Source organism: Sinocyclocheilus rhinocerous, unplaced genomic scaffold, assembly GCF_001515625.1.
Source record: "Sinocyclocheilus rhinocerous isolate Xijiao unplaced genomic scaffold, SAMN03320098_v1.1 scaffold603, whole genome shotgun sequence".
Classification (NCBI taxonomy): Eukaryota; Metazoa; Chordata; class Actinopteri; order Cypriniformes; family Cyprinidae; genus Sinocyclocheilus; species Sinocyclocheilus rhinocerous.
The window spans coordinates 3,854,958-3,877,101 of NW_015656630.1; the positions used below are offsets into that span (position 1 = coordinate 3,854,958).

The window sequence follows — 22,144 nt, forward strand, 5'->3', positions numbered from 1 at the left end:
CATTGCCTCAATTTTAGCTTTTTTTCTAAAGAAAAGAAGGGATGAGTCAAAATGAGATTTTGTGGTAGTCAACATTCTGCCACAAATGCTGTCAAGTTTTAACTCGTACTGAACCCGGAATATTATTTCACTGAGTAGCTTTTAGCATATTCAAAGCTGTTATTGAAGAGAGTTTGTAGACGGTTGTAGTTCCATCCATTGTTTTCTTACTCTCTGTGTGTTTAGGTGCCAAATTATCATCATTTATCATATTAAGCGTGCTCTGGTGTTACTAGATGTTCTGGTGGGTGACTTATTTCTAGCCATGAGGTCATAATCATCCAATCAAATGCTTGCTTGCAAATTTTTACAGCACAAAAGCAAACCTAACTGAAAGCACTTAAACTTTCTTTTATTAATGAATTACTTTGGTTTCAAAGTCTGCATGAAGTACAGAGTTTATCACAAGTTTACACTCGGTTTAATTGTGCTGTGTCGAATGGACCGAATCTTTTTCAAAACATTCAATGAAGTCATTTCAAGAATTGACAATTTTTTGCCGGACTTGCTAAAGTATGTGCCTAATGCTGAAGTGATGCTTTCTATTGGCTGTTGCTTCTTTTTTACCCACAATTCCTTTGTGCTATCTTATGCAATATTTCAGCTCAGAATAACCAACTGCCAAACGAAACCGCTATCCATGAGCCAAACATTACCAGGTCGTGTGGAGAAGTCGAGCCTGTAAATTGTCATGTTGTTGTTTCAAGAGCGTGTTGGTGTTCTTTACAGTACTCACTGACCTGTGTATATTTTTATGAGAACATGTTCTTTTATTGTGTTATTAATGTTTGTAAAGTGGAAGAGAAAGAGAGAGTTGCACAGAAATCCTGTTGACTAATATATATTTTGTGCATAAATGCATTCCCTGAATAAAATGTAAAAAATCGCTTGATGACACTGGTTTTGAATTTCATATAAATATTGGTTAACAACACTTTACAATAAGATTCCATTTGTTAACATTAGTTAACTACATTACATAAACTGACAATAAAAATATTTCATTTATTAATTTAAGTTAATGTTAATTTCAATATTTGCAAATGTATTATTAAAATTTAAAGTTATTTCACTTAATATTATTTAATGGACCTGAGATGAACATGAACTAACAATTAAAAGTTTTAGTGCTGTCAAATCAATTAAATGCGATTAATTGCATCCAAAATAAAAGTTTGTGTTTACATAATATAAGTGTGTACTGTGTATGTTTACTTATATGTATATATAAATACATGCACATGCATGTATATATTTAAGAAATATTTACATGTATGTATGTGTGTATATATATATATATATATATATATATTCATATTTATATTTGATTTATATTATACATAAGTATATTACATATATTTCTTGAATACATGTATGTGTGTGTGTATTTATACTAAACACACACATATATTGTGTAAACTTACATTTTATTTATTTAAAACAATTTAAAATTATTGAAAACAAAATTTTATTTTAGATGTGATTAATCGATTTGACAGCACTAGTATTTTTATCAACTAACATTAACAAAGATTAATAAATACTGCAACAAATGTATTACTTGTTGTTAGTTAATGTATAAAATAATATTAACTAATGGGACCTTTTGGGTTTCAGTTTACAGAAATTATTCTCATGTTGTGAGTGTGTTGCATACAGTAGCTAATCTCTTCTTAAGAGGGATATCTAGTGACGGTAGACTGGATATTAATATGTGCGCTCAGAGAGATTGTCCTTATGTTGAGGACAGATATACTGCAGTGAATTCAATCAAAACAGTGTTGTGCTGCAAATACACAAAATATGAAAATATACTGTACACAGATAAACATGATTGGTGAAAGTAGCCATTCTGTGGCCTTTTGTTAAGTATAATTGATTTGCATAAGTCTTGCACTAAATTTTAAAAGGAAATCTGCATTAAAACTATATTGAAATATCCAGATCATAGATCATTTCCCCTTTTTACCGGTGCAATCCCCTTCATCCTCCATCTGCCCTGGTTTGCTGTTGCTTGCGCAGATGCGTAGTGTGTGTTAAGCTGGTGTAATGCTCATGTGATGGATGCTCACTGTGGGATTATGGTGAGGTGCTGAGGTGTTTTGGAGTTAAGACTTCCACACTGTCCCAGCTTTTTTCTAATACAACCTCCTCAACATGAAGACTGTCCTCGCCACGCTGGTCCTGTTCGCCGCTGTGCTACACAGTGAGTATCTCTATAGTACCAAATAGATCCAAATACACATTATCAAAATAGTTTCACATCACTTTATGGTTATTAATGTAACGCTGCCGTTACTTTAAGTGTTAATACTCCTGTAATTGAGATTTTACAAAAATACTTACAGTAATGGGTTAGACTTTATTTGGTAACACTTTATTTTAAGGTGTCCTTGTTACACGTAACATGTACTTACTATTATCATAACAATTAATTATGCATAATTACATGCAAGTAGCCAAACCCTAATCCTAACCCTAACCATATAGTAAGTACATGTTGTTAATTAATATTACTCAGAACTTAAAGGTATAATTACACTTTAACAAGGACCCCTTAAAATAAAGTGTAACCCTTTATTTTAAGGTGTCTTTGTTACAGTGTCATTATACAATCAAGTACTGAGTAATTTGAATTAAATTAATAACATGTACCTTTTTGGGTCACTGGGTGTAACTATGCATAATTTACAGTTATTACTATAATAAGTACATGTAACACTGTAAAATAAAGTGTTATCCAAAAATGGTAACATATAAATAAAATATTAAGTTTTTGTCACACATGAGAAATCTGTGTAGGCTATACATTTTTACAAAAAAAGTTTATTATTATTACTACTACTGTTGTTGTTTATAATAAATATGTATTAAATATGTAAATAACATCTCATTTTATATACATTTTGCAACACAGCAACAATAATTATTATACAGTAGTAATACAGCGGATAGCAAAACATACATTTTATTTTCCTACTGTCCTTGTGAAATGATTAATAGCATCTGTATCAAGTTTGAAGTGGTTTAATCTCAGATCAGCTGTGTTGTCTTGTCCGATGTGTGAAGGTGAGGGGTTGAAGTGTCACACCTGTGTAGCAAATAACCTGGACGAGTGTTTCCGGCAGGGCTCGACTGTGTGTCCTGCTCATTCAGATGCCTGCTCTACCATCACAGGACCCAGTGAGTACATGCACACACATACAGTGCTTCATACTGCAGTTCACATGTTGAACACCTGGGGGTGACCTCACTCCTGACCAGTTGCATAAACTTAGCCACCATGTTAAGACTGTGTCTTAAGAACTAGTTTGACCAACTAGCAGATGCCAAGGGGTAATCAGTCTTACTTTTTCCAAGATTAATAGGACCAATCTACCTTTTCATAACTGAATTTTAAAAATTATGACCAGTCTTGAAGAAAAACAAAACAAAACATTTTTAAGACTTAGTCTAAACAGTTTATGCAACCGTCCCTATGTCTGTGTTGTGTTTCAGTTTAATATAGTAAGGGAGACTGGGGCTAGTTGTCACATGTTTTACTCCAGTTTATTCCAGTGTGTTTATTTTATTTTTTATTTTTTAGAAAGACCATTTCACACACCTTAAAGACTTGGTTGCAAATAAAGCTAACCGTTATTGCAGAATATTGGTTGTGACGCAAATCCGCGATACACTCTACAAAGTAAGTTAGGCTAATTGTCAAAATTGAACCTGCCATTAAACAGTAAAGATTAATGGCAGGTTTAGTATAATTTAAACATTAAAGAAAGATAAATTCTGTGTGTTAAAGATAAACTCGTATAGCTGCTGGGAATCAGTGATTAAACAAAGAATTCACTGACGGGTAATACAATGTACAAATTATAAAAAAGTAGGCCTATAGGTTTGACTTAAAACATTAGCTATAATAAATAATAGTAAATGTTATAGTTACAGCATAGATACATTTCTGTTTTGTATTTAATAATACATTTCTATCATGTAAAACACATCACAACTTGCATAAACCTGATATTCCCTTATAAAAATTAACCACCACCGAAAAAAAACAAAAACATGGTTACTATAGTTAAACCATGGTAGCCACAAATTAACCATGGTTTTGCTACACTAACCATAGTTTAACCATGATATTTTAGTAAAACTGTGGTTATACAATTGGTAGTCAATACGTAAAAAAAAAAAAAAAAACATGGTCACTTTTACTATAATAAAACCATGGTTAATTTGCATAAGGGTTTACAGTATGAATAGTATGGCTGTATATGAAAATTTAATTTGGAAGACTGTATTTATAAAAATGATGCTGATTAAAGCCACTGCGCAGAAAACAAACAATTATGCATTTTATCTTCTGACTCAACCTGAGACACAACTCTTGTGACAACTAGCCCTGCTCATCACTATTGCATAATACTGCTTCTGATGGGTTGCACACAGGCTCAACCAAATGTTCAAACCAAACGTGGATTATTTGACGCATCCTTCAGCAATGTTTGGCCTGAGCAGATGTTTTTGTAAGTGTTGATTTGTAGTGCCCCTCTAAAACCCACCATGTGTTTTCCTCACCACAGACTCTGTGATGAAGTCATGCGCTTACAAGTCCTTCTGTGACAAGTCTCACATGAGCAATGGGGAGATGAAGCTGGAATGCTGCTTCAATGAGTTAAAACCCTAATATAGCCTACTGAATATATATTGTGATGCTGACATCCGAGTTGTTCTTTTGGGTGTCTTTAATAAAATGCCTATGATATTTAACATACCCGCCGCATAACCGCTATAAATATGTAACGTTAGGCTACATATTCTTTTAAAAAGGTAACGTTACTGTCGTGTCCGTACAAATGCACTCGTTGTATTTATTGGTTTTGAAATACTTTGTAGAAAAAAGGTATTTAATGATTCAGGTGATGTCAAGTGGTGTAACCACTTATACTAATGTATTACAACAAGTTATATTAACGTATCACAAAATGTATTGTGCCTTAAACACACGTGACTGTGCAAAACATAACTTGTGCACACATACTGAAGAATACATGTTGGAATTACAATTATACTGTATTAACTAACTTTAGCCTACTTATTTCAAAATTTAATTTGCGGACAGTTATACCACCTAGCTACATTTTAGACAAATGACTTTTAATGCATCGCATATCATTATTATCATTGTATACTATTATGAATATGTGACCCTGGCTGTGAAAACCCAGCTAAAGTCAGTTTTTGTGATTTGCTGTTTTCTACATAAAATCATCCTTCATAAAGTAAAGAACATTCTGTGAAAATGTAACCTTGATATCTTTAATATTGACTGAGTAAGACCATGTCAAAGATTGAAATCATAGTGAAATTAATGGTTGAAATCAAACTTCGATGCTTGTTATCTCATAATTTGATTTTGAGACTTGATGGTCACATATATGCAAACATATTTGTCTCTGAATAGCATAATTGCTTCAAATAAGACAATTAATCTGTAATGAACACGCATGAAGTAAATCTAAGGAAGTTTTCAAACTACCAAATTAGATTAAGCTTGCTCTGCAGCATTGAGCTTGCAGTTTTGGGACAGTGATGGTAAAAGTCTCATTAATTTAAAGGGGTCATATGATGCGATTTCAATTTTTCCTTTCTCTTTGGAGTGTTACAAGCTCTTGGTGCATAAAGAAGATCTGTAAAGTTGCAAAGACTAAAGTCTCAAATCCAAAGAGATATTCTTTATAAAAGTTAAGAGTCAACCACACCTACCTAAAACGGCTCGTTCTCCCCTACGTCACGATGTGGGAAGATTTACATAACGCTGACTTTTAATGCATCGCATATCATTATTATCATTGTATACTATTATGAATATGTGACCCTGGCTGTGAAAACCCAGCTAAAGTCAGTTTTTGTGATTTGCTGTTTTCTACATAAAATCATCCTTCATAAAGTAAAGAACATTCTGTGAAAATGTAACCTTGATATCTTTAATATTGACTGAGTAAGACCATGTCAAAGATTGAAATCATAGTGAAATTAATGGTTGAAATCAAACTTCGATGCTTGTTATCTCATAATTTGATTTTGAGACTTGATGGTCACATATATGCAAACATATTTGTCTCTGAATAGCATAATTGCTTCAAATAAGACAATTAATCTGTAATGAACACGCATGAAGTAAATCTAAGGAAGTTTTCAAACTACCAAATTAGATTAAGCTTGCTCTGCAGCATTGAGCTTGCAGTTTTGGGACAGTGATGGTAAAAGTCTCATTAATTTAAAGGGGTCATATGATGCGATTTCAATTTTTCCTTTCTCTTTGGAGTGTTACAAGCTCTTGGTGCATAAAGAAGATCTGTAAAGTTGCAAAGACTAAAGTCTCAAATCCAAAGAGATATTCTTTATAAAAGTTAAGAGTCAACCACACCTACCTAAAACGGCTCGTTCTCCCCTACGTCACGATGTGGGAAGATTTACATAACGCTGCCCAAATGTTCACGCAAAGAAAGAAGGCGTAACTTTGATTCTCGCTGTAGTATTGTTGTTGCCGTGTGTTTCGTTGTGAAAGCGAAACTACTTTGTTTGGCCTTCCAAAAGAGGACACGACTAGAAATCAGTGGTTAAGTTGTATTTACAACACTGTTCCAGAACAGTTCAACCCAAATATTCAGATGTGTGCAGCACATTTTATGGAGGACTGTTTCCTGATCCTCGGAGAGTAGACTACAATGCCGGCTGTTCTGACTCACAGACTGTAAGTACGTTTTTCATATTTAAAGGATTTGCCACTGATGATTCAAACGCGAGTTTTGAGCAGTGTAGAGTAGCACTTGTTGTTTGTCATTTCTCCGATCACAAATGCAGACATGGTTTTATGTTTACACAGCGCACTGCAACGCATAAAAAGACAGTATCATTATACAGTATCATTGTACCATAGTCATTATAATCCGTAATTATGTCCCCACTGGATGCAACAAATGCATAGTTTATAATAGGTTTGAATGTTTTTGTCTCTTCACTCCAGCTGGGACACAGCATCACAATATGGTAAGGGGCGTAACATTTCCGTGACTCACTGACAAAGCAGCTTTTAGTGATTTGTTTGGGAACAGAATCCCTTAGGGAAAGGGATTTTCTCAGTCAGGAAATGGGATATTCTGTTACCTATGAGTACCTGGAGGAGTGTCCTGAACATGAATTCAGCAACTAATCTTAACATCATGATGTGCAGATAACATCTTAGTTACCCCACATGAGTATGCATGGGAACTGTTTGTGAAAATGTCCACTTTGTGGTTTTGGCAGTTAGATGTGTATGAATAGCGGGGGTTGTTATGTCATATGTGCTGGCGTTTCTATAAACTCCAACATCCTAGAAACCATTTGGCTGCCATTCATTGATAGTTCTTGTGTAAATGCTGAGCTCTGTTTTTTGGTGCAGAATTAATAGATAGATGTTTTTAATGCAGTAGACATACATGCCTTTGAGAGACATTAATGTCAGTATCATCAGTGTCAATAATTGTAGGTCTTGTTCCTACAAAACCCCTCTAGTTGACAGTTTGGGATAAGTGATGGAAAAAGTAAACACCCCAGTCATCTGTCTGCTATAGCCTCAGGATTTGAGAAATAGTGGGGGCAGGACTGACATGGACAGACAGAGTTCAGAATGGTCTCTTTATTACTGAAGGAAAGCAGTTGACCTCTTTTGAAGACCTCAAATGCCTTATTCTTAAAGATTTAATCCGTTTTATTTTTTTGCTGCTTGCCCATTTAACCGGAAATTGATATCAAATGAATTATTTCACCATTATTTATGAACAATTCCCTAAATTGGTTTAGTGAAGGTTCTTGCATGTTACATTGTTAATCTTGTGTTTGTGTTGTTTAATGCTCTCGCAGGTGAAAGTTTAGCCATGGCGGTCTCTTCTGCATTGTGCATCTTTAGTCTCTTGGCTTTGGTTCAGGCTCAATCTGAATCCCAGCAACCTAAGATTCAACTCCGCCTAGCGGGTGATAAACGCAAGCATTACGAGGGTCGTCTGGAGGTCTCCTACAACAATGAATGGGGGACTATCTGTGATGATGACTTCTCAATCGAAGCTGCAAATGTTGCATGCAAGGAGCTTGGCTTCCTGGGTGCTGTGGCTTGGTCCCCATCTGCAAAGTTTGGACAAGGAGAAGGTAGGCAAGAATTCTGATGGCGTATTATAAGCTTCTGTTCTATTGAAAGATCCACCATGTGCATATATTCTTGGATTTTATTGCTAATCCATTATGTTTTAGTCATTAGCGGTAATTGATACCAAACAGACGAAAAAGTATGGAAACAAGATTCAAAGTCAAGAGCAGACGTAATCTAATCTCTCTGTCTCTTTACCATAGAAACATGATGATTTGTCTCAATAAATCTGTCCAAAGATTGTAATTCAGTGGGTGGTTATGATTGAGCCCTATGGGAAGAGTAACAATTGGTCTTCCACTCTTATTCCACTTTCCACCGAGTAAGCAAAATCATAAGCAGCATGTAATGCATAGTGAAGGGAAATTCTGGAAGGGTTCATATTTGATAACTTTATATTGAATCAAAGGAAGTTAACAAAATCTAGCCAGACTAGAGTGGTTTAAGCTGGTAATTCACCCAAATAAGAAACTTCAGTCTTCATTCACTTCAAAGATCCATGACATCTTTGAGAAATTTTAAAGACCGAATAGAGACGGGGACTTTTAAGCTTCAAAATGCATCATAAAAGTCAGTCAGTGAGTTGGTCTTGAGAACCCAATCAGTCCATTTCATCAGCATAATCACTGAAAAGATTAAAAGAACAATTCATTCGTGAGAGGCAGATGTCAAGATTTTAAATTTAAGATTAAGATTTTAACTTTTGAATTATTTTAGTTTGACTTTCAGTCTGACATTCAAAACACTTGGAGCATAGCACACAAGTTGTGAGAACATCTTTAATTATTCTTTTATGGTGCTTATTGAAAAATATTCTTCAAAAACTCACCATCATACAGGTTTTGAAATAGATAAGGTAGAGTTACAGAGTAAATTTTGAGAGTTGAAGGGAATTAAGTAGCCAGGTACTGACACCAACACGGCATCCAAAACACAACATCTGCTGGTGACTGACAAAACCAACAATTGTTCTTTGTTCCACAGGACGCATTTGGCTGGACAACGTCCATTGCACAGGAAGAGAGAAATCTTTAGCCGAATGCCCCTCGAATGGCTTTGGGGTGTCAGACTGCCGACACAGCGAGGATGTTGGGGTGATTTGCAATCAGAAGCGCATCCCTGGCCACAGGTTCATCAATACCATGAACAACAACGTTGAGGTACATCAACTCTAGGTTCGCGTAATCATGTTAGTTTATTAACTAGGGGAGGGAGAAAAAAATCGATCCATCGATGCATCGCGATTCTCTCTCCAACGATTCTGGATCGGTTCTGAGAATTCTGAGTTTGCTTTAGAAACACCCGTATTCTGTTTGCTTCCAATTCCTCACACACATACACCACTCGAACCTTCCGTAAAATAATCTTTTGCTGACGCGCACTTTGTTTATGAAGACTGCTCGCGCATGTGGCTGTGCGCGACTCCGTGTAAGTGGTTTACTGCACTTGCATCTCAAATTGGTTTTATGAAGCAAAATTAATGTAAACACAGCCAGTTATGTCTTAAGGGATTAAACGGACAGGACAAACCACATTACTTCTTATATTTCAAAAGAGATCCGTGCGTGAATGCAGCTTAATAGATCGCTGTCTATGATATCATAGTAAAAAACAACAGTAAAGATGAAGAAAAATCACTCACAGTTCTTGAATGGACAACGTTCAGATAATCTTAAATACTGAAAGCACTCTTTGTTTGTTGTTAGTAATATGTTTCTTTGCTCCTCTTTATTGTTTGCTACTTGCTTGTATGTTTTGAAGTTATATTAGTTTAAAATTCTTAACATACAACTGTTTTAATTATTTTAAAAAGTACTTAATTACTTATGTAAGGATATGTAAATGTAAGGATTTTAAGATTCTCAAGTCGGTAAACTAATTAATTAACAAGGGGGGAAAAAGTAGATCAAGAATCGTTCTGGAGTCGGATCGTGACTCCCAGAATCGGAATCGGATCGGATCGTGAGGTGACTAAATTATTAACCTGAGGTTTATAGTGCTTAGTCATTTGGGATTTACTGAAATGCAGTGCAGATGTGAGTTCAGAGCTGGTAAACCAAGCCTAAGGCTCTACTGGTGGCAATTGGGTTTAAGAAAGACCAGATATGCCTTTGAAAAGCCTTTTTAGGAGTTGCAGGGTTCAAAAAATGAAAATGTGCTCCAAAAACCACACTGTATCATCAAAACCAGTGTTTCCCATCAGAAGAGCCAAGAATCCTACCCAGAAAAGCATTATGTCTTAGACAAATGACCACATATCTTTGTCATATCGGTAAATTCAGTTCTGAGTGGCAGTTCTGCTTACTTTCTTCTTGGTGAAAATTCCCAGTCACTTTATCTCTTGGAAGAAAGGAAGTGAAGGTCTGTTACCACAGGTCACACATTCCTCTCCAAAATTTGCTGCTCTAGAATAGTTTATTAGCGTTCAATTCTCCTTTTATGATGCGCCAGCTGTTCACACACCCCTATGTCCTTTGATGCAAAGGTCTGTGCCAGAATTAACCGATATTTGTATATTTGCCATGTTACTATGGCAACCAAGGTAAGCTGGTTTAAAGATGTACCTTTGAGAGCGATCAAAGAGCCCATGGTGTGCTTTTCCATTTCCACGACCCCAAGATTTAATGACTTTACCACATTGTGCTCTCCCCCCCGATCCTTCCTGTCCCCGTGACGTTCCCCCGCTCCTCTGATGCCTTCTTTGGGAACTGCTGACTAATGGAAGGAATGATTTCAAAACGGAATCCCACCCGTTAAACGTGAATTCTTTAATTGTGAGAAGCAAAAAGACTGTTGGTTAATAGATTTGAATGAGGGACAGTGTTTCTCTGGCCTGGTATGAAAAATACCAGCCGTCAGGTTCAACTTCCTATGATGTCACCGGTCAGGCGACAGTCTGTGAATGAATGTGAGAAGTTGTTAGCTATTGGTAGGTGTAATCGTGACTTTTCCCTGCATCACATACCAGAAGTCTGAGACACAGACGGTCCTCTGTGAAGCTCGTATGAGTGAATTCTCAACTAACTAAACTGAGACAGACACCAAGATTCCTCAGGCTTCCTTCCAGCGCCAATGTTTTTATAAGCAAGAGTCCATCTTTTTGTGTATTTTTTCTCATCAATGGACAATTTGATGTCAGAAATAACAAAGGGTAGCAGAAACTGGCAGCCAAACAGTGCTAAATTCTTAGCGCATCACAAGCGGTGGATTACAAAATGCTTCCACAAATATTATCCTTTGCCAAAACTGGAAAACGCTTTTTTTATGTCATATATATATAAACAACACAGTTTTAATGTCTGTTTGCCTGCTTTTATTTACCTTTCCTGGGTGTCAGCACAGCTAGCCAGTGTGTGCTCCACCCAGCAAACATTACCTCTTGAAGACCTTCTTTAAAGATGTAGGAGAAGATGACAGATGGTTTTACTGCGGTTTTGCTGCTATGATCATATTAGCTTATTATTGACATGTAAAGAAACACTACATTACCCTGAAAACATGTAGTGTTTGACATTAACATTAGCGTTAGTGTTATTTCAGAGCCCATAAATGCAGTGCAGCTACTTGATTAGCTGGGTTTAATGGCTTGTGAAACAGTTTAGACAAGTCATTCAAAGACTGTAGTTGGATGACCTCTAGCAAAAGCACAAAATGCTTGTTTTAATGAATGTCCGTTTCCAAGATAGCCTTTGGCTGCATTTAGGTGCAGATAGATTCATGATTTTTCAGAGAAGCAGAGATATTTTCACATTCGCATTCACATTTTTGTGTTAATGAAGACACTGGCTAAAATACTTCCCTAAACAATCTAGCAACCAAACAGAACCGTGTAGAAAACGCCAAGCAACATGCTAACAATCACAGTACCATTGCAACATCACCACCACTTTTTTTACCAGAAACTCCTAGTGCTATCATTTCTGTTTGAATGATAAATCAAATATTTAACTGTTTATATTGCTTTCCTTTTCACAGTTTTCCCACTATATTATCTGCCTCTGAAACATAAACAGTTTTTATGCTTATAACTGACCACACACAGCTGGACACACATTTATTGTCTAAACTAATAAGATAAGACAGGCTCTCAGAACAGACAGCAGAGGTAAATGAATGAGTGAATTGTTTGTTTTGTATTCTTGTAAACATTCAGTGGAACAGAAGAACATCTTATTGTATAATCAAATGAATCACCACCACACACAATCTGCCACCACACATGGAAACAATCGGAGGTCCACAGAGTGGTTACCAAAGGTTCAGAGCATGCAAACTCTTTGCTTGGTTTGAGTTCAAGAAAATGCTGTAATTAATCAGCTAATGATTATATAAATTATTTACATGTTTGTCTACAGCAGATGTTTCCTACCAACACAACTTTATATTCTTGGTATATACAGGACGTGCAGATGAGAATATGCAACTTGCTAAGATACACTATGACCTGACATGAAATTCAGCAGATGTTTAGAAGTCCTCAGGACTGAACTTTAGAACATTGTAAGGTCATGTTCATGAGGCAAAAAGACAGGACCTAAAGAAGATTAAATGCTTATAATGATTTGTACTCTGCTTGTCATGGTGATTGATTGGAATATATATTCACCTTCAGCCAAAGCATGCAAGTCAACAAGCCAGTGCTGGTCTCAACAGAACGCACCAGTAGTGAACCTACAAGCTAAATGTAGCCTAAAGAGGTCAAAGGTCAGGACTTTCCACCAGGCGTAGAGGTGTTGGCTTTCTCTCACATTCCATTTGCAACAAAAGTAGGAAACTCAAGATACTTTGCGATTTCTAGACAAAAAAAGCTGTTAGATTCAAAACCAAGAAGTAAAGGGAGGGGAGGTCAGATGTGAGGTTAGGAAACCTTTAAAAGCTTTTTTTTTTTTTGGTATATTACACATGTACCTGATAGCTATTACTGAAATAAGTATTTTGAGAACTAGTGCTAGAATCTGAGTGTTTATTAGCTAGTCAGAAAATTTGGACACTCATTTTAAAAGCTCTCTGCCAGTTTGTGTGAGTTTGGCACCAGACTACCTGTTTTTCCAAACAATGGAGAGCAGGGGGTGATTTTTTGAAAAAAGTCATTATTTTGGCAAAGAAATTGCTTACAGAACCTGTAGAAGCTACTTGTGTCGTAGTCTAGACCAGCTTATTCAAGTTTAAATCCAGGCTGAGACCTGAGTGGTTTAGTGAGAGTCAAGATCGAGAACAGAAGAGGGTCTAGTCTGAGTCTGAAAGGTACAGACAGTGTGAAAATGCTTTTGTATACGCAGTCCTGTAATAGTCAAGGCCAACTGCTCCCGAGTCCATGACTTTGGAATCGAGTCCAACGAATTTAAAGTCAAAACCACCAGTGTAAGTGATTGGTTGTCAGGGACAACGGTCAAATATATAATTTAAGAGTTATTATTATACAAAAACATTTGACCGCAGAATATTATCAAATCAGACTTAAGTACTCTATATAGTTACAAGATCTCTTGCTGCATTGACTTTTAAGTATATAGATATATTGCTGCTATATCTATATTAAGTTATAACGTGAAGACTAATATGTTCTCCCAGAACCCAAGACTTGTTCTGACTAGTGTCTTTGTCTGCAAGGTGTTTAGAACTGCTCTTGAATTATGGAAGACCAGCCTTTTGGGAAGAATCTCCAGGGTTGAATATAAATATGCCCAGAGATGCTCTGTGGAATGAGAGTTCAGGGGTCACATTAAGTTTAAGCGTTTCCTTGGAACCGACTTGTTCGTGGGACCCTTGTGACCCTTTACTACTGCTGAGTTCACCATTAATTCTGTCATGCTTTGTTTCTTGTCCTCCCTCTTTATTTCCTTCATGCACACAGAGTTGTAAGTGGTACCCTGACACAAAGATGACCCTGAAGACAAAAGCAAAGCATGGCATTCCTCTCAGACAGTTGTAGACAGGCTGGCTTTGGCGTGGTGGTGTGAATATGAGTTGTGTTTGAGAGTGATGACACACTGAGCTGAAGAATCTTCCTGCTTTTTGGGGTGGGGGAATGATAGTTTGTACATATTTTCGGCTTTGTAACGGTGGAGAGAATCCAGATGTTTTCCATGTAGCCTCTTTCTTGGAGATTACTTCAGCAAGAATCAATATACCTGCTGGATCGATCCACCCCTCACATTTTCCTCCTTTATCGTTTACTTCCTCAAAAAGTGCCTAAAATTCCCTCTAAAAAAGTGCCTAAAATTCCCCTAAAATTTTCACTCTGAGTCCCTGGAACAGGCACGTGGAGGACCAACGTGAAACACGAGGCAGGAAGTGAATAAGAGAGGAGATTTTGACTGCGCGACTGTACCAGACACCTTCACCTCTCCCTCGCCCACATCGAGAAGCCCTAAGGAGGAACATTAACGGCATGTAAATATTTTGATATCTGGATTCCATGAACGTGAAAAGAAGGTGGTTCTGTCCCAGCTGGCACCTCAGCAACTGAGGAATGTCTGGACTACGAGGGGCTTCCAGTCTCACTGCTACCGTTTCCATCGCTTACACATGGACCCCTCGCTCTTAAACGCAGTCACATGTGGGAATGGTTTCTCACTTATACGAATGACTGTAAGTGCGTATGTCTCAGACGTACTAGTCTATATGAGCTGACAGACAGCATTTACAGTCTCAAAGACCTCTTTGTCAGGTCTCATTCCTAAAAAATGCCCAAACGTTCTGAAGTAAAGGTGATGTGATTGAGTGAAAGATGATGTCTGTTTGGTTGTACACATACACATTTACACATTTAGATTATTAACAGTGATTTAATCCAATAAATATCTTTAAAAGAATTTGCGCATGAAAGTACCTCATGAAAAACATATTTTGGACAGACTTTTGAGCTTTGGTGATAACTAAGCAAACATTTAATTACAATGCTACAATATTAATTTTATGCTACAAATGACATTAAAAGTGGAAAACGTTCCCCTCCAAGAATTGTGGTGACATACATGTGTTAACAGCTAATATGCTGCTTTTTAATGATGGAGATTCACTTTGATCTAAATGGCAATCTTGAGGGCTAATGGGTTTCTGGCATTTGTCCAGCAACGTCAGACATCTTTTTAACTTCTTGCATAAGGTAAAGAGCACTGTTAGCTGCAGTTGCTTGCTTTATTTAATTGATTTCATTCATTTTCACTGTGAATTAGACACAAAACCTTGCCATTGTTAGTGCTTTGCTCTGCCATTGAGCTACAGGAACACAAAAATGCCTTTCATGTGAATCCATAGTATTTTCTGGTTAAGAGACCTCAATAGGGTCAGTTTTCTTTTACATCTCTAGGAATTTCCCCAAAACAAAACCTTGGATTTGAAGTCTTGATGGCTCCTGTCGAACTTGTCATCCTATCAGTCAGGAAGATTGCCTACAACATTGCCTTCATTGTTGGTCACTGCATGTCGAGTCTTGGACCAGACATTCTTCAAGCTTAACAAAGCAGAAATTGTTGGTTCAGGTATTATGTACAGAGAACATTCCTTGTTAGACTGATACTTTATCCCTTAAAGGGTGCTTGATGTAATACCCAACACCTGCAACATAGTGCTGTGCAGTATACTGGTTTAAACGGTAAACCAGTTTGAATTACACACAATAAATAAAAGCATACCAGTACAAGTGGCTCAGCAACGGTAACGTTAGACAGTGTCCTGAATTGAGAGAGGATCCCTGTTAAAAGCATACATTTCTGACTAATGACTGGAGAACTTTTAGAAATATTAATTACACACAACTAATTCTTTAATTTTGCAAATAAACCAACTGTAAATGGCTGACAGAGGCCAGGGACGTTGAAGACGAATGCAAAGAGGAGAAAATAGCAGGCAGAGAAAACTCACTTCACCATGCGGTGGAACAAAATCCTAAATACTGAATTGGGGGTGGGGGTTTAAATAAATCTATCTCTGAGGGGAACTGAAAACTTCAGAAAAGTTGAGATGGTATTTTCTTTTCATCTTACCTCCATATAATGCATATTAAAGGGTTAGTTCACCCCAAAATGAAAATTCTGTCATTAATTACGCACCCTCATGTCGTTCCAAACCCGTAAGACCTTCGTTCGTCTTCGGAACACAAATTAAGATATTTTGATTAAATGTGAGAGCTTTCAGACCCTGCATAGACAGCAACGCAACTGTAATGGTCCCAGGTCCAGAAACGTAGTAAGAACATCGGTAAAACAGCCCATGTGACATCAGTGGCTCAACTTTAGTTTTGCGAAGCTATGAGAATACTTTTTGAGCGCAAAGAAAACAAAAATAACATAATTTATTTAACAATTCTTCTCCCCCGAGTTACGTCTTCCGCCATTGGGTTTGGAACGACATGAGGGTGTGTAATTAATGACAGAATTTTCACTTTGGGGTGAACTAACCCTTTAATGTAGTATTGGAAATCACATAGGTGGTTTGTTTTCAGCAGTAACCAAGTAAACGCTGTATCGCTGCTGTTCTATAAGCACCACCTGCTGTCACATTTTTGAATTTGCAGTTTTCATTCAGCCCATCTGCAGTTTCGGTTTCGTGCAGACATGTTTTATGTAGCATAATTTCAAAAATCTAAGGTCAGACCGTTCTGTTTTTGCTTCAGATTTTGATATTATACAATATAATTTATATCAAAAACTGCTCATGTTGCATATGTTTGTTTGGATTGTGATTAAAATGCAGTGGTTCTGCAGAGGTCTCATGCATTCTGATAAAAGCACAGTCAGGGTGTGATAAACCATGAAACGGTGATACAGATTTTTATGTACTTGTGCCATCATAGTATATCAATCTCTGAATTTCTTATGTGGGCAAAACCTGAGAATGATAAAACAGGGTGTCTCTTTGTTTTAAAAATATGCAGTGGAAGGTGTCTGGTCTGGTTTCTTTAGGCGGAGGTCACGCTATCAGGCAACAGGCGTAGGCTCTTCCTCACATCTGGCTGGATGACCCCGACTCACACCCTCAGCTTCAACACTCAGCTCTTTGGTTTCCTCCAGACTTCCCTTGCTTAAGCAAACAGTGATGTGTCTGACTCGAGAGCCCACTTCAACTGGACCCAACCCATCAGTCTGGCCTTTATATAGTAATATTTACATTAAACTCAGTTCTGCTCACTCTGCGTCTAGAGCATTTAGGTCTTTGTGAGGCCGCCACATTCCTTTGGCTTCATCCCGTCGGCCAACTTTCTCTCTCTCTTTTCTTTCATGCACATTAACACATGCCGAAATTAAATTAGATGCCACAGTCTTCGTCTTATGTTTACCGTGGTCAGTTGAAACATGTCCGGTAACCACCTCCCCGATAATAGTACAACATTGCTTGGTTTACACATCTAAAACATTCCTTACAGTTGATATCATGGCAAACATCCCTCGTGAGGGCACATGTGAGGGTATTTTTTGGGGAAACCAAAGATGCTTTTGAATTTTATAACAGTTAATATTCCTTCAAGCTATAAGATTCCTGTATCTTAATGGACTGGATGACAGATTCATGTGCTACTGTAATGAAAGTTCATGAACTCCTCAAAATCTAGGATGACCACCGCAAGACTGGTTAAGAATGTTTTGAGAGATATTGAAGTGAGGTTTTTGGTCAAATTCCAACTTTGGCCTTGTCTTATAAACTGTCTCTGGCCATGCCTTGTCAAATGTGAGTCATGAATTATCTGGCTCCTTGGTTTGGCTCTCAGATTCCACCCTGAAAGAGTAGAAGACACTCTTCAGACTAAAACAGTGTCTGCAACATATCCAGAACTTTTTCCAAGTAATTTACTGCTACTTGAGGAAGTGACCTGAATAAACGATCCATTGTGGGAATTCTGATCATGACTGATAACATGCTCTTTTGTTTTTTTTCCTCCCTAGACTCTCGAAGAACGGGTGGAAGAAATCCGTATAAGACCCATTTCATCCCACCTCAAGCGCATACCCGTCACTGAAGGCTACGTGGAGATTAAGGAACGGGGCAAATGGAGGCAGATCTGTGATGAGGACTGGACCCCCCTGAACAACCGAGTCGTCTGTGGAATGTACGGATTCCCCGGAGACAAGAACTACAACAACAAAGCCTACAAGTAAGGAAAAGTCCCCGCTGCTTTGCTTTGTATGATAAACGGCCATGAGTCAAGCACAAATTTGAAACATTTTCAGGCCTTTGTGATTAGGACGCAATAAAAATCAAGAAAGAAAGCAGACACACACATAGAGATATTCGGGTTTCCTCAAAAGTAACATTAACTTTGTAAAGTTTAAAGTTACCTTTAGTCCTCAGATGTGTGTGAACGCCTCCCAAAGTGAATCATGGCCAGATTGTTTCCCAACATAATTCTTGTCCGTTTCCCATCTAGCAGAGAATATTGTGTTTCCACTGTAACTCTGTTAAGGACATTTTATAGTATAACTGCCTATAAATTATAATTTTAGGGTGTTTTAACCACATTTGTACACTAAAACACACTATAACACACAGAAGTTCATAGCCAGTGTATATATTTTTGTACAAGTCTATAAAAAAAACATTCCAGGATTTTTTTTTTTTTTTTGATGTATTCATGGGTTTATTTCTAAACTAAGCAACATACTAAAGAAAGTAATGCCTGGTGATATTTAAAGATGAGGTTTGTCTATGTTTGTTTGTTTGTTGGAACATTTCATAATGGTCCACTTTTTAAGCCACTGGCCATGTGACCTCACTTTTCCTCAGTCCATTTATGTTAAGTCTGGGCCTTTAATGTTATTCATGCCATTGAGAAACACAATTTTGCAATGAGTAGGACATCGTAAATGATATTGCCTTACATCACAGTTGATGCATAGTACCAAAATGCTATTGAGATGTCAAAAAATGCTCACAAATTTTAATGGACTTGTAATGAACTCAGAACATGCTGTACTCATTAAACGAGTGTTTAAAGATTCCCTAATCTGAAGGAAAGGAAACCTGCAGGCTTCACAGATCGTTTGAGTCAAGATGTTTGGTGACCTTTGCTGAACTAGGATTTTCTCTGGACTGTGGAATCATGGGAAATGTCATGTTTTCCTGGGTTAGCACAGCAGTACTGCCACAGGCAATGTCTGGTCCCTATAGTAATCATAACACGTCCCTCTGAATAATGGTTGTGATATCCTCCTAAACAAGAATTCAATATCTGAAATATGTATTTAATTCCATGATTAATTATTTTGTGGCACAACTGATCTTTATCTGTGGCTCTGTTTTACAGATCACTGTCCATGCGTAAGAAAAAGAACTACTGGGGTTTCTCAGTGAACTGCACAGGAAATGAAGCCCATCTGTCCAGCTGTAGGCTGGGCAAACCCTTGGAGCCCAAGCGGAACGGCACATGTGGACGTGGCCTGCCTGTGGTGGTCAGCTGTGTGCCTGGAAGAGCTTTTGCCCCCTCATCCTCCACTGGCTTCCGCAAGGCTTACAGACCAGAGGTTGGTAGCGTGGAATTAGCATTAGTAGCCTTACAATTTAAGTAGCTGTAATCACTAGCGCTGCTTAGCATCAAAATAAGGACAGACTCTGGAATAAAAATAGTTTTCCTAAGAATCAGTGTCATCAGCAAAAGAAAAGTCATTCATGATTGTGTTTCCTAAGGCGTTCTGGTTAGCATTGGGCTCACAGACATACAGTACTATTTAAAAGTATATTATGGCCTTAGACTTTGTAGAACATATCCAACAGGGAAAATAGGTAATAGAAAATAGTAATTCATGGCATGGTACAATTAACAGAGCATGAAGTTAGCATTAGCGGTCTCATGATTTGAAGGTAGTAGCTACTAGCGCTTCTCAACAGCAAAAAAAGAGTGACGATAGAGTAAAAATAGTATTCCTAAGAATCAACAGTGCCAGCAGCAACAGAAAATTTACTTCTAATCATCTTTCATAAGGTTTTCCAGTTGGCATTAGGTTCACCCAACTACTTGATTGAAAATTACCCATGGATTTACTACAAATAAAAACAAAACAAAAAAAAACATGGTTACTATAGTTAACCCATGGTAACCACAAATTAACCATGGTTTACTACAATAACCATAGTTTAACCATGGTATTTGTAGTAAAACTGTTGTTATACAAACGTAGTCAATATGCCAAAAAACCACATGCTATAATAAAACAATGGTTATTATTATTATAGTGGCACTAATTATTATAGTATATTATGTCCTTAAACTTAGTAGAACATATCAAACATTGACAATAATGAGTCACTGACATGAACAACATGTACAAAATGAAGTTTGTATTAGCGGCCCCATGTTACAAGCGCTGCTTAGCAGCAAGGAGTGATGCTGGAATAAAAATTGCTTTCCTAAGAATCTACACTGTCATCTGCAATGATATAATGAAGGAAAATTCCTTTTGGACTGTCTTCCATCAGCTGTTCCCGGTTAGCACTGGGTTCACAGGCTACTTGTTTGTTCTAATGCGCACGTGAAAATTAGTTTTCCATTTTTTTATTCTAAATGACTGTAGAGGGCTGAATGTTGAGCGCTAAGGTTACAGTCCCTCTCAGAGATGATTTGTGGTTGTGGAATGTTTGGCGAGTCTGTTTTCCCTCATCTATCGGCCTCTTACATTTCTGGAAAGAATCGCTTCCTCTTCCATTGTTTTCCTGTGGATCATCATGTTCGTTCAGCTTGGATGTCATAGTGACACTTCAGTCATGTAGTACATTAAATCATATTGCCTTTTCGAAGAAAAGGAGATTACATAATATTCAAACATGGCCCCAGAGGTCTGAAGTGAGTGTGTATAAACAAGGGATGGGGAAACTTCATCCGAAAGGCTGAATCACCTGAATCAGATCCATATACAGAGATTGAACAAACACAGGTCACTGAGGGCGTGTGGACTGATCATCCTGCTAATTTCTTCCATGTCTGATTTCGCAGCAACCCCTGGTTCGTCTGCGGGGAGGTTCGAATATCGGTGAAGGGAGAGTGGAGGTGCTGAAGAATGGAGTTTGGGGAACCGTCTGCGATGATAACTGGAACCTGAGGGCTGCTACCGTCGTGTGTCGAGAACTGGGCTTTGGGAGTGCCAAAGAGGCTCTCACTGGAGCGAAGTTAGGACAAGGTTAGTTAATACATTATCAGTGGTTCTAAACGGATGGATCTTGGGGAGTCAATCCTATAAGAATCAGTTCTTTGATTCTGAGACATTGAGATTATCTCCATTATCTTGATTTCCAAAATACTACATATCTTTGAAGAACCTTAAAGGGGTCATCGGATGCCCATTTTCCACAAGTTGATATGATTCTTTAGGGTCTTAATGAAAAGTCTATTACATACTTTGGTTAAAATTTCTCAATGGTAGTGTAAAAAACACCCTTTTTACCCTGTCAAAATCAGCTGTTTGTCGACGCCGATGGCCTCGTGGGCAGCGCGCCGACATACAGCGCCATTGCGCTTCGGGTGTCACGAGTTTGAGTCCTGGCTCACGGACCTTTCCCGATCCCATCCCCCTCTCTCTCACCCACTTCCTGTCAACCTATACTGTCCTATCAAAATAAAGGCATAAAACGCCATAAATAAACCTTTAAAATTAAAAAAAAAAAATCTGCTCTGTTTTCAGCAAGCTGTTTTTTAGTCCATGTCGCTTTAAATGCTAATGAGCTCTGCTGACACCGGCCCTCTCTTCCGTGGGATGACGAGCAGACTGTAAACTTCAGCTGTGAAACTGGCTAACTAGCACATTGTTAGGAAAGGCGATTTGCAAAGATTCATAAAAAACCCTTATACTCACTTCTTCTGTAGATGAAGCTGGATCACGAATGATTCGCGCGAACATAAACACATTTCGGCAGATCGGGGATCGCTCATTCCCTTCAAAAACGAAAGTAACGTTAATCCTCTGCGTCTTCAGCGGCTCAGATGTCGGGAGTAAA

General features: G+C 37.6%; 1 protein-coding gene across 3 annotated transcripts in view; it reads left to right on the forward strand.

The window, feature by feature from the left end:
* Positions 1–6,766: 6,766 nt before the first annotated feature.
* The window catches only part of loxl2a (lysyl oxidase-like 2a), a 29,916-nt gene continuing 14,538 nt past the window's right edge, over positions 6,767–22,144 (forward strand). For 2 of the 3 annotated variants that reach the window (XR_001637639.1, XM_016528539.1), the window contains exons 1-5: positions 7,861–8,223; positions 9,206–9,381; positions 18,106–18,314; positions 19,464–19,680; positions 21,147–21,330. Coding sequence is in view for 2 of the 3 variants with exons in the window: in XM_016528539.1 (XP_016384025.1) it covers positions 7,956–8,223; positions 9,206–9,381; positions 18,106–18,314; positions 19,464–19,680; positions 21,147–21,330 (1,054 nt within the window). In the remaining variant the exon portion in view is untranslated. Of the gene's footprint in view, positions 6,791–7,860; positions 8,224–9,205; positions 9,382–18,105; positions 18,315–19,463; positions 19,681–21,146; positions 21,331–22,144 lie in introns of those variants that run through there. The other variant, XM_016528540.1, reaches the window with a different exon arrangement.